Source organism: Salvelinus fontinalis, chromosome 3, assembly GCF_029448725.1.
Source record: "Salvelinus fontinalis isolate EN_2023a chromosome 3, ASM2944872v1, whole genome shotgun sequence".
Taxonomy (NCBI): domain Eukaryota; kingdom Metazoa; phylum Chordata; class Actinopteri; order Salmoniformes; family Salmonidae; genus Salvelinus; species Salvelinus fontinalis.
The window spans coordinates 58,339,836-58,353,071 of record NC_074667.1 but is presented as its reverse complement, the minus strand read 5'-3'; the positions used below and the strand labels follow the sequence as shown (position 1 = coordinate 58,353,071).

Sequence of the window (13,236 nt, the reverse complement as noted above, 5' to 3'; positions counted from 1 at the left end):
TACTTGTGGTCATCTTGAGGTGTTAAGATTCTGAAAAATGAGCAAGCTAGAGTCCTTATCTTGTTGGACAGTCTTACAAGTAGCTGGAAGCATCTTCCACAAACCATCTTATTTAAAACAGGTCTTTCCCACCCTAGGAAAGGGAGGGGTCAAGTGGAGGGGTGGGCTGGTATGAATATGTGACTACTAATGAGATGGTCTTCATAAAGAACTTTAGAATTTGGGTATGAATATGGGGACACAAAAAAGGCATGAACAATGGCATCACCTAGCAACTCTCATCTGAAGGAATTTCAGTGTCAAGTCCTCTTTGTGAGGCAGCGTGTACGTGGACAGGAGAGCCCCTTGAGCTGAGAGCCAAACATAGACAGCCGTCCTCACAAAGACACAGAAAAATCTACTGAAGAAGACAGACATTGTCTTGTCTTATGTTACCATACATGGACATTAATCATACAACAGACGGAAGGAACGTTGTTGGTTAAAAATGTATTAACAAGTTAAGTACGCTTTGGACTATACAGTGCATTCGGAAAGTATTCAGACCAGTTTCCTTTTTCAAAATGTTGTTACGTTACAGCCTTATTCTAAATTGGATTAAATTAAAATGTTCCTTCATCAATCTACACACAATACCCCATAATGACAAAGCAATAACAGGTTTTTTGTTTTGTTTTTTGCAAATGAAAAAAATAAATAAAGAGAAATATTACATTTACATAAGTATTCAGACCCTTTACTCAGTACTTTGTTGAATCACCTTTGACTGCGATTACAGCCTCGAGTCTTTTGGGTATGACACTACAAGCTTGGCACACCTGTATTTGGGGAGTTTCTCCAATTCTTCTCTGCAGATCCTCTCAAGCTCTGTCAAGTTGGACGGGGAGCGTTGCTGCACAGCTATTTGCAGGTCTCTCTAGAAATGTTTGATCGGGTTCAAGTCCGGGCTCTGGTTGGGCCACTCAAGGACATTCAGAGACTTGTCCCAAAGCCACTCCTGCATTGTCTTGGCTGTGTGCTTATGGCCGTTGTCCTGTTGGAAGGTGAACCATTGCTCCAGTCTGAAGTCCTGAGCACTCTGGAGCAGGTTTTCATCAAAGATCTCTCTGTACTTTTCTCCGTTCATCTTTCCCTCGATCCTCACTAGTCTCCCAGTCCCTGAGCTGGAAAACATCCCCACAGAATGATGCTGCAACCACCATGCTTCACCGTAGGGATGGTGCCAGGTTTCCTTCAGACGTGACGCTTCGCATTCAGGCCAAAGCGTTCAATCTTGGTTCTCACCATCTGAGAGTCCTTTAGGTGCATTTTGGCAAACTCCAAGAGGGCTTTCATATGGCTTTTACTGAGGAGTGGCTTTCGTCTGGCCACTCTACCATAAAGGCCTGATTGGTGGAGTGCTGCAGAGATCGTTGTCCTTCTGGAAGGTTCTCCCATCTCGATAGAGGAACTCTGGAGCTCTGTCAGAGTGACCATCGGGTTCTTGGTCACCTCCCTGACCAAGGCCCTTAACCCGATTGCTCAGTTTGGCCAGGCGACCAGCTCTAGGAAGAGTCAAGATGATTCCAAACTTCCTCCATTTAAGAATGAGGGAGGCCATTGTGTTCTTGGGGACCTTCAATGCTGCAGAATTTTTTTTGTTACCCTTCCCCAGATCTGTGCCTCGACACAATCCTCTTTTTCTTATCTACTTTTTTATATATTACATTTTTGTTTTTGTCAATATGTCAGTGTGATATATCTGTTGTTTGTAACAGTGTGTTATTTGTGAAAATGTAAATTGCATTTTCAAGTTTGTTAGGGACTCTTGGAAGATTCGTCCAAAATGAGGACTAAAATAGATCCTAATAAAATAAAATCAAACCATAAACACACATCTAGGTCCTGTTGAGCTCACTTGATAGAACATGAGGTGAGAATCAGTGTGTATGTCATCAATGGCATGTTTTAAAAAATCTGTACTTTTTTCTTTCAAACAAGTGTAATTTCATATGGGATGATTCAATGAGAGGCTTCAAAATCATTTTAAAAAATGAAGACATTGATTAACTTGAAAATGTGGACATTCCATGCACATGGAGAACATTGCATCTGGGTATTCATAAAAGGCTTCTAGTTATTTACACTCTTCTGTCTGCAAGATCTGCTTCATGTATTGAAAGGTTCCGATATTGAGTGAGGCGGTTTCTGTTGTCAGTTTGTCAGTGGTGCTCAAATCAAATCAAATCAAAATTTATTTGTCACATACACATGGTTAGCAGATGTTAATGCGAGTGTAGCGAAATGCCTGTGCTTCTAGTTCCGACAACGCAGTAATAACCAACAAGTAATCTAACCTAACAATTCCTAACAATTGCAAGAGAGGCGTCAAAGGTTAACACCCTCTGGAGGTATGCAAATGATCTATTATAATAAAGTCTTCCTAATCCTCCTATGGAGCATGCGTCCTGCTAGAGAAGAGTGTTAAACCCCTCCCCCCTCCCCCGGCTGGTACCCATCCCACCCCCCCTCTCTGCTGGTTCCCTGCTACTTTGGGATCTGCCAACACAAAGACACTTCACACTGGGGGCTGGGCCTGCATTTCGAGGGTCAGCGAACAGCGGCAGCATCAATGCCATGTCATTCAGGCTCTCCCACACCCAGACCCACAGCTTTTCTTGCATCTCTCGTGCTTTGAGCAAACAGAGAGGTGGAGCACTATTGTGAAGGCCGGGGAGTTTTTGTGTAATGCTCACATGAAATGCACCTACTGTTTTGCACAGTTCTCACGGTTAGGGTGCCCAGACACATAGTTAGTCAATGATGAACCTTTGCCAGTTTGATGAAACGTAAAATTTAAGCCACCGCCTCTGTCAGTGATTTCTATTGAGTTTGTTCTTGTTGCTGAATCCTCTATCAGTCATTGTTAATCACTTAAATAATCCTTAAAACAGATTGTGTGTGTTTGGGGGAAAGTTGAAGGACCAAACTATATACAAAGCGTCTAAAGGACTAGTTAACAGAAAATCTTTTTCGCAAGTCACTTGCTCCAGTAAAACAAATGGGGGCTAGGTCCATGGCTAAGTATTTCTAGATTTCCATCTATAGTATAGAGTACGCAACTTACGCAACTTCTTCCACAACCCATTGGTCTGACTCTGACAAAACGGCACAGCTCATTGACAAATCAATACTTGTTTTTGTTGCACACCTGTCAACAAGGACCCCATCTATTCTCTAAGAATGAGAGGGGCTTTGTTTGTCTTACAATGTACTCTTAAGTTTATCACACTGAAACCCAAATCTTTTCAGCACCTCTCACAACTGGAATTTGGGCGGCGTTTGTGTGTGTTTTGAAAGGGACTTTTTTTAAGTGTGGTGTTCAGAAGCAAAGAAAAGAGCCTGTTCGGACATGTTTTCACTCTATAGATGCAAGAAATGTGAGTATGCAGTTGAAACACACAAACAATTACTCACACAAGGGAGAAGTTTAACTATGACTTCACTCTTTGAACAGTCATCATCACTGCCAGCATCTGCATCACTGCAGCATATTACCTATCACGGCTGATTGGTGGTTAGCAGAATGAAAGACTTCTAGAATGAGTTGATGGAACTGTTTAGACAAAGCACATTGTGTTTAGGAAAGACACAGTGATGGTGGTTATCAAGTTTAAGAGTCAGTCCAGGGTAACATGTTAAAATCCCCTCCTGTAGTGTGGTGCCAAATACATATGCAATGATAAAATAATTGAAATAACAGTGAATCCAAATGAGAGCGTTTTGAAGTAATTGAAGGGGCAAGTGTTTCATTTGAGATCACAAAAACTGTAATTACATTTTACAGTATTTACTTTACAAAGAAAGTTAATAACAAATTGAATGAGACATATTTTTCTTATCTTGCACTTGTCCTTTATATCAGTACATTCTACCAGATGAAGATGAGTAGCAGTTTGTGTTTTTAGGTTCAGTCCCTGCCACCAGATCTTGTGTGGAACGTAGAGGGGGAGCCAGAGCACAAACGAAAGTGAAATGTAATTTGGTAAATAGCCGTAGTAAATGTGATGTGTGTAGGCCGAGGGGGCCTAATGTAGATGAGAGCAGACATTCATATGCGTTCGTTTGTGTGCTCGGCTTGACGACGTCTGCCCTGAAGTCTGAACAAAGGGAAGGAAGGTAGCTAGGGGCTGGGTAGAAGGCCTGGGGGGGGGAGGTGTTAGAATACAGTGGCCCTCCAGCTGTGTCTTGCAGCTCTCAAGTCTTGGGTTATGGCAGGGACAGCTGGGCTAGCAAACTCTGTATGGGCCCATTCTCTCTCTCTCTCTCTCTCTCTCTCTCTCTCTCTCTCTCTCACACACACACACACACACACACACACACACACACACACACACACACACACACACACACACACACACACACACACACACAAAAACACACACACACAGACACACAGACACACACATACACACACACAGAGACACAGACACACACACACACACACATACTCAGGAAGCACTGTTTACATTTCACAGTGGAAGGCTACTTGGGAGGGCTCTGGGGTATGGCCACTGGACCTAAAGCTGAGTGTGTGTGGTGTGTGTATTGGCAAGATTTAATATAGTGTTATAAGTAGCTTTCGTGTAGTTGAAGGTCAATGTGGTGTTTTCAGGGAAAATTGCATGACCTTATCTGATAGTTTTTGTGCAGGGAGGTTGATTTAAGATGACTACAGTCTAAATCTGTCATGTGGTAAAGACTGCAAGTATTGAAAAAAGGCCAAAAGAGCTCTTGGTTCCACCTGCTCTTGGTTCCATAGGCACTGAATGATGGCATGAGACGGCTGATCAGCTGATGCAGTACGAACAAATGTTTCAGGATACAAAACCAAATATGTAATTTATTTGAATATCTTATAAGAGTCATTATCTAGTTAAAGAAAAGATGTGGTGGTAAATGTTTATTTTTTTGGTGGTAAATATTTATTTGGTTGTTGTATCATTCTTTTTCTGGTGCATAGCCAAGACTAATTCCTAAAGAATATTGAATTTACTGTATGGCAATTTTGAGTTAGTTTCTCAATATTTAACAATACATGATCATGATGTAATGTAGGCCAGGCAATTTTACCATATTTTATAATCTTGTTATTTTATTTTTTATTTATTGTATATATTATTCTATAACAAAAGAAAAAGGCAGGGGGGTAGAGTGTTACCTAAGTGACTCTACAAAGTACAGTACCTCAGTTGGAAATTCTAAATAACTGTAGTACACCAGTAGAGGGCAGTCATGTGTAGAAGTTGGAGAGATGGGAGCCCTGAAGACAAGGGCCAGAGGTGTCAACCACAGGCGGCTGGTGGCACCTTCATTGGGGAGGACGCGCTCATAATAATGGCTGGAATGGACTGGTATCAAACACATCAAACATATAGTTTCCATGTGTTTGATACCATTCCATTAACTCCATTCCATAATTTATTATGAGCTGTCCTCCTTTCACCAGCCTCCTGTGGTATCAACTAAACTGGGATTTTAAATAAATGGGATAATATAGATTAGAGGGTCAACATTTGTCATGATTTGTTTGATTTTAAACAGTGTTATTGAATAATTGACTACTATTGTAGCATATGATATGAATACCATTAACCTCTTTCACATTCAAATGCCGAAAGCATGTTATGTTGATTGTCAGAGAAGCTGGCATTAGCAAGACTATGTCAGTTCAGCCGCACGCAGTGAAATAGCCTAGGCGACAGGCTACTGCCATGCTCAGCTTTCGTTTTCTTCTTCAATTCCCAACAACTGTCAGACGTAACTTTTGTGTAGTTTCAGGTGAACAACCGCACTCTTTTTTTCTTGTAAAATTTTCAGAGAAATCTAGAGCAACACAAATAAAATGCATTTGCATCCGACCTAATGGTTTAATGCAGGATCCCAATGTAACTGACTGAACAATTACGCCTCTGGTGAAATGTACGGGCTATTTGGTATGGTCACATAACTGTGAAACGCATAATTTATTCAAGCGCTCGGATGTCACATGACTGCTCTAGGAAGTGTCTTTTGACATAAATATCGATGGATGCGATCTTTCATCGAACTCGACTGTCGAGGGAGAAGGTAAACTTAATTTCCATAGAATGTATATCTTTTTTGTATTTTAAAAAATGTTTAGACTAGGTTAGTTTGAGTGAGCTGGATTAATTTATTATTTTATATGTTGAGACTAGGTTAGTTTGAATAGTTTGAGTGAGATGGATTAGTTTATAATTTTTTATGTTCAGACTAGGTTCGTTTGAATAGTTTGAGTGAGATGGATTAGCTATACAAAATGTATTTATTGTGATTGTAAATGGACAGAAACGCTGTTGTTGGGTAACATTGTATCCATCTACTGCATGGCTGAAGTCAGACAGCTAGCAGGTGTAACTGTCAGACCTATTGTATGGGCATAGATTGTGATGGCAGGGCCATAGGTGAGAGAACACTATTCATGACAAATACATCATATTTTAGCCAGGGTTATTTAGTCCCTTTTTGTATTTCAGTCAGAAATTAATAGTAGGAGAAAATAGTATCCAAAAGCTAGCTTTTATTGCTTATTTTTCAAGGTTTAACATATCATTTGGATGTAAATGTGATAAACACACTAGGCAGAGGGTGGATATTAAACCATTTGGTTCTGTTTTTTAGTTGAGTGAAGGCTTCAAGGCTCAATACATTTGCACTGGGTGGGTTATGAGTTTCTACAAAGTTCCACATTTATTGAGTGTAGGCTACTGTATAATTTCAGGATGGTACATTTTTGACTTTCCAATATCCAGCCTTTCAGATCATGTGGAGGACTGTGTTGCAATTCTCTAATGTCCTCAGAGGCAGACTGGGTTAACAATGTGAGCACTGTTGTTATTCATCAGGCTACTATGAGCTATCTAATTTGTCCCCCACAATAGAACTTTTGAGAAGTTATAAATTCAATGGTTTGTTAGTTCTGCACTTATCATGAGTTAATACTTAATCGTTACTCAAAATATGTATTTTTAGTATTTTGTACACTATTTACTGGGACTGAGTTGATCCCTCATAGTCATAAATGAGTCGTTCTGTATGAAAATGGGACAACTATATATCCATGTCATTTTTTATTTCCCTGAAAGGTCAAAGGCATTTTCTCAGGGGGATCTGGATTTAGACACATGGGATAGGTATCTCAAAATATTATTGAGATGGTTCCTATATCTTTGCCACTAGTCTAACTTACAATGTGTATACAGTACAGAGCAAGTCTTTATGTCACTGTCAATTAAATCATTATACAATGTGTGGTCTTAAGTGTGGTAAAGGAGGTTTTGGTTACCCAAAGTTTCAGGAACTTAATGCCATGGATATTTGTTCACACTGAATGACCCGGCCTATGTTCATCCTTACTCCTCTTTTTTATTGATCAACATCCTGCAATCAGAGCTGTGATCTGGGTGGTTTGGATAGGACCACTCCTTAATCTTGACTTACTGTCAGCTAAAAATGTCAATGTTTTAATAAGTTTCCATCCATTCCAATAGTATTTGATTCCCAGAAGAATTCAGCGGCATTGACTTTTGTTGTTTGCTGTGTAAACTTCAATACTAAACTATGATTTCAGACGTTACAGTAAAGTTACGCAAGCTGTTTACGGTAGATTCCTCGTCTGTTTATCTTCTAAATGTTGACTTAGCCACACTCTTTTCAATGGGCTCAGTCTAGAAACCATTGTCTCTCTCTGCAATTTGAGCAGTCCGGTTGTCTCTAACTTTCCACCCCAAAACGTAGGCCTCGGGGTTCAACCACTTGAATACAATCAATGTGAAGAACATTTACCACAGGATTGACATGTTATCTACTGACAGAGTAGTTCCCTCACTTTGACACAAAAAATAAATACTTTTACCTATAGATGAACCTATGACAGAGACATGTAAGAAGATTATGTTGGGGGGTGATGTTGTACTTCATGGAATAGCTAAGAGCTGACACTTTGCACCCACAAACAAATATGCCACATTATTAAAAGTAGGCTAGGCTGCCTCACAGAATTCCTGCTTGCATTGGCGGAAAACCAATCCACGACTGTAATCAATGTGTGTTTTAAGTGGGTAATTCAGCCACTGTGATTATGGGTTAATAACGTGGAAATACTTAGCAATCCACAACCGGTCTGTAAATCCCCTTTTTTAAGTTCTCTGATTGTTCTTGCTCTGTCTCTCTCCTGTAGGAGCTGATCTGTGTTGGACCAGAGAATGTGGAAGGTTGTGTGGGCAGCACTGCTGCTTCTGGCCACCGTGTGTGTCCAGAGAGGCTATGCCAAGGAGGCCAAGGGATCACAGAGCCTAGGGCACGTGTCAGTGGTCATAGTGGGAGGTACAGGTGACTTGGCTAAGAAGTACCTGTGGCAGGGCTTCTTCCAGCTGTACGCTAACCAGGTCAGTAGCGGCTACAGCTTCTCCTTTTATGGCGGAGGCCTGTCGCCCAACGATAAGGCCACGCCGATCCTGTTTGAAGTGCTGAAGGGAGTGGTCTGTCCTCGGGAGTTGTCTGTGGAGCGCTGTGCCCTGGTGAAGGAGCAGTTCCTGAGGCTGGCTGAGTATCGGCAGCTGAATACTTCAGAGGCCTACCAGGCCCTGGGCAAACACCTGACAGAGCAGCTGAGGCAGGAGGGCATAGTGGAGGCAGGCAGGCTGTTCTACCTGTCAGTGCCAGCCTTCGCTTATGCGGAGATTGCAGAAAAGATCAACAACAGCTGCAGGCCGACCGACGGGGCGTGGTTGAGGGTGGTGCTGGAGAAGCCATTTGGCCATGATTTCAGTAGCGCCCAACTCCTGTCCACTCAACTGGGTGCCTCCCTCAAAGACAACGAGATGTACAGGATCGACCACTATTTAGGGAAGCAGGTGATGATCAGTCCATACATAGTAGATTACACTTTAACACAATACTTCACATTTGAAGCAGGTCTTTGGTTTAATTAAGCTCACCCTCCTGAAATCGTGCATTAGAATTACTTTAACATTTTTTTTAATGTTGACATGACTTATTTTATTGATTTCCCACCATTTTATAAGTCAGAAGACAGCCTGAGCTTCCTAGGACTATGTAAACATCTTTTGGGGGGTGGTCCTTAGAAAAACATTTATCTAGCTTGACTGCTTCACGGCACACACATATGGCAAAGCAATCGCTGAATTTGTCTCGAGGAGGTGGATCTAAATACACAACTTTCATGGCTATACACTTCCTTAAACCTAAAAGAGAAGAAGTCATTTGTGTGGAAGTCAAACATTTGTTTTACATCGGAGGCAGACACATAGCATATGCTCAGAACAACAAAATCGATCCCTTTACATAGCCCTTCTCCCTTTGTCTACAGGAGGAACACACGCTGTTTAAATGGCCTAAATGTTGATTTAGACAGTCCAAAATCTGTTAAATTTGTGAACATCACTAATGTCATGATATGTTTGGTAAAGTAATAAAGAAGGTGAAATATTTTGGGTAGATAGTTAGAAACAGATTCTAACTTTATACTGTATGGACATGATAAAATATGAAAAGGCTCCATTGAGATAATTTTGTATTTTTATCATATTATATTTGTAAATGTTTTATTATACTTATATTGCCTACTAGATCATATGGGTTGAAAAGTATTTTTTTTCTCAGACATAAATAAACAATTAGAGGTGAAAGCCAAAGGTCATAGGGGGGGATACTACTACATTGATACAATTCTGCCCTTTTGCAAGATTGATGACTAAAACCTTAGCGAAGCAGTGCAAAACGACTGTCAACTCAACTGGTTTTTATTCTATTGTTTGTTTTTATACTCAAAAGGTTGTCTCTAAGATTTTGCCATTCAGAAGGGAGAACAGCAAGCATCTGGATCTTATCTGGAACAAGCACCACATTGAGAGAGTTGAGATTGTACTGAAGGAGACCCTGGATGCCAAAGGTACTGTATAGTTAAAGCAAGTGTATTAACCCCCTCTATAAAATATGTGATGGGGATAGTAACATCACCTGTCAGGGAGTTTTGGATTGTTTGATTTATTCTCTCTTTGTCACAGGTCGCATCCCCTTCTATGAACAGTATGGCGTGATCAGGGACGTGATACAGAACCACCTGACTGAGGTCATGACCCTTCTGACCATGGAGCTCCCATCCAACCTGAGCAACACTAAGGAGGTCCTCAAGAACAAGCTGAAGATCTTCAGTGCCTTGCAGCACCTGGACAGGAACTGTGCTGCCATTGGTCAGTACCGGGCCTACAATGCAGAGGTACAGGAAGAACTGAGCAAAACAAAGGAGTACTTCAGCCTCACCCCCACCTTCGCTGGTAAGTGTCATGAGAACGTTTGTCTGTAGGAGTTCTTCTCTTCAGCCTGTGCATTAAAGGCTTATTAAAGGAGAAATGTTTTGTCATATAGTAATAACATATGATTAGGGCCATGTGTTTCGGGCAATCATGTCACATGATCTGGTTGTTAACCTTTTATTTAAAGCTTTTTCATCAAACTATCCCCCTTTCTTTTTATGTCAGATGTTCCAGCACCATCCTCAGCCAAATGCTTTAATTTTTGGTGTAATTCTGATTTCTTGAAACGGCTTAAAATGAAGGTTAAAGTCTCAGTCATGTGACATGATAGTCCAAAACACAGGGCCCTACATGTGATACATAGATAATAAAAAATAATAAAAAAATCTGTGATTAAAACTGTTTTTTCTATTTCAGGTATAATGGTGCACATTGACCTAGCCCAGTACGAGGGCGTGCCAGTCATTCTGACCTCAGGGAAGATGCTGGATGAGCGCGTAGGCTACGCTCGCATTCTGTTCAAGAATGACATCTTCTGTATCCAGAGCCACAGCAGCGTTCATTGCAAGCCCAAGCAGATTGTGTTCTACTTTGGCCACGGCACTCTGCAGTACCCAGCCATTCTCGTGAGTAAGAACGTGTTCAAGCCAGACTTGATGGACACTGAGTGGAAGGAGGTAACAGAACACAAAGATGTCAGTGTATTAGGTTTGCCCATCTCAGACTACTACGTGCTGACGCCAACGGTGGAGAGGGAGGCTTACGCAGAACTCATTTTGCACATCTTCCAAGGCCGAAAGGACAGCTTTATCAGTGCTGAGAACCTGCTGGCCTCCTGGAGTTTCTGGACACCTCTCCTGCAGAGCCTGGCCGACACCTTCCCCCGTCTGTATCCCGGGGGAGCGGACAATGGCAACATGCTGGATTTGAAACTGTTGGGACGGGAGGTGACCTTCGCCAATGAGGCGGTCATGGTCACCCAGGACCACATGGCCGGGTCTGGGACGGAGAGCTTCCAGGTGATGCAGGGGAAGTACCGCAGCGCTGACATGGTGTCTGCCTGGCCCGAGGAGCTCATCGTGCGGCTGGCCGCAGACCTGCAGGTCGCAGCGGAGAACGCAGTAAGGGAGGGCGGACGCTTCCACCTTGCCCTCTCCGGTGGCTCCAGTCCCCTAGCTCTGTTTCAGAGGCTGGCCCATCACCACTACTCCTTCCCCTGGAGGGACACCCACGTGTGGATGGTGGACGAGCGATGCGTGCCTCTCACAGAGTTGGACTCCAACTTCCGCACCCTGCACGACCACCTGCTCCAACACGTGAAGATGTCCTACTTCAACATCCACCCCATGCCGGTGCAGATGAACCAGCGGCTGTGTGTGGAGGAGGATAGTGGAGCGCTGCTCTATGAGAGCGACATCACCCAGTTGGTTAATGCTTCCAGCTTCCACTTTGTCCTGCTGGGAGTGGGCTACGACGGCCACACTGCCTCTCTGTTCCCAGGCAGCAAACTAGACGCACGTGGGAACAGTCTAGTAGCCTTCACCGAGAGCCCAGCCAAGCCTCACCAGCGTATGAGCCTCACCCTCAAGGCTATCAACCAGGCCCAGAAAGTAGGTGTGCTGGTGATGGGTAAGAGCAAACATGAGCTGGTCACTCAGCTCAGCCGAGTCAAGGACAACCCAAAAAATTGGCCCATCACTGGGATCCGGCCGACCAGTGGCAGGCTAGTATGGTACATAGACTATGATGCTCTTTTAGGATAGGGGATACTGTAGCAATGAAATGATGTACATTTAAATTGATTAAATTAATGATTTGCTGTAGTTTTACTCTTTTGCTGTATTTTGACCAAGAATGTAAAGTAATGATAAAGTTCTGTTGATTCCGTGCACCTTACTTAAAGTTGAAGGTAGATGTGGTATATATTTTCTTTTTCAATATACAAGATGTAGGGTTAATGTGGTGTGTGTGATGCACGCATGTTTTTAAAAGAAGTATGATTTTTTTATCTCAGGAAAGCAAAGTGGATATGGAAGTTTGTTATTCAGATAATGAATAATTATTAAAAGACTAACTATATTTTATATAGTTGTAAAAACAGTATATTTTCTCATAAAGCTACCTGTTCTCCACTGAACCAGCATAGAATAGGATTGTTAAAAGGGGATTTTGAACTGTGAAAGGCCAATAATTTAGGTAAAAATGAATGGTCAACAGATAATGTAGGCTATAGCCATGTATTATTGTATTTGTGCCTCAATGACAAATTAAATCAAACTGCATAATGTAATGTACTGTCCAGTACATTAAATTACCACAAAGCACATTCTGATCCATTGCTGCTTTTGTTTTAATCAGTGCTCGTGAATTCAAAAAACTAAAATGATGATCAAATGTATTACTTGATATCTATGTAAAATGTCCACAGCCTTTGACCCTAATGGGTGCAATTTTCCCTATAAGCCAGCACAGTATTTCCTAATACTTCCTATTTTAATGTGAGAAAGTGAAATGGTGCTTGTATGTGGTTTTAGAAGTTGTGACGTTCCAAATGTAATACTTTTAAAATAGATTTAAAACAGGTTGATGAAGGTTGGTCGAACCGTTTCACTATGTTTACCTTAATTAAGGTCTGGATTCAATCCGTATCGCAGAAGCTCCACGTATACATTTAAGGTCATTTCCGATTGAGCTGACATATGTAGCATTCACCGTGAATGCACTCTCAGTGATCCCGGGAACTTTGCCTTTTTATAATTTCTATTGAGTTATAATTTCAGATCTTCTGCGATACGGATGGAATCCAGCCCTAATTATACAAAGAGGTGTATGTTTAATATACTTATGGTGCTTGTGAAAAGGATTTGATTAGGTTTCAATTTGATGTTTGTAGATACAA

At 41.7% G+C, this 13,236-nt stretch overlaps 1 protein-coding gene across 1 annotated transcript; it reads left to right on the top strand.

The window, feature by feature from the left end:
• Positions 1–6,020: 6,020 nt before the first annotated feature.
• On the top strand, positions 6,021–12,669 carry h6pd (hexose-6-phosphate dehydrogenase (glucose 1-dehydrogenase)). Its single transcript, XM_055917564.1, has 5 exons — positions 6,021–6,108; positions 8,240–8,915; positions 9,856–9,973; positions 10,089–10,358; positions 10,755–12,669. Exons 2-5 carry the CDS (start codon positions 8,265–8,267, stop codon positions 12,098–12,100), a joined length of 2,385 nt encoding a protein of 794 aa, XP_055773539.1. The 5' UTR covers positions 6,021–6,108; positions 8,240–8,264; the 3' UTR covers positions 12,101–12,669.
• The last annotated feature ends 567 nt before the right edge of the window (positions 12,670–13,236 follow it).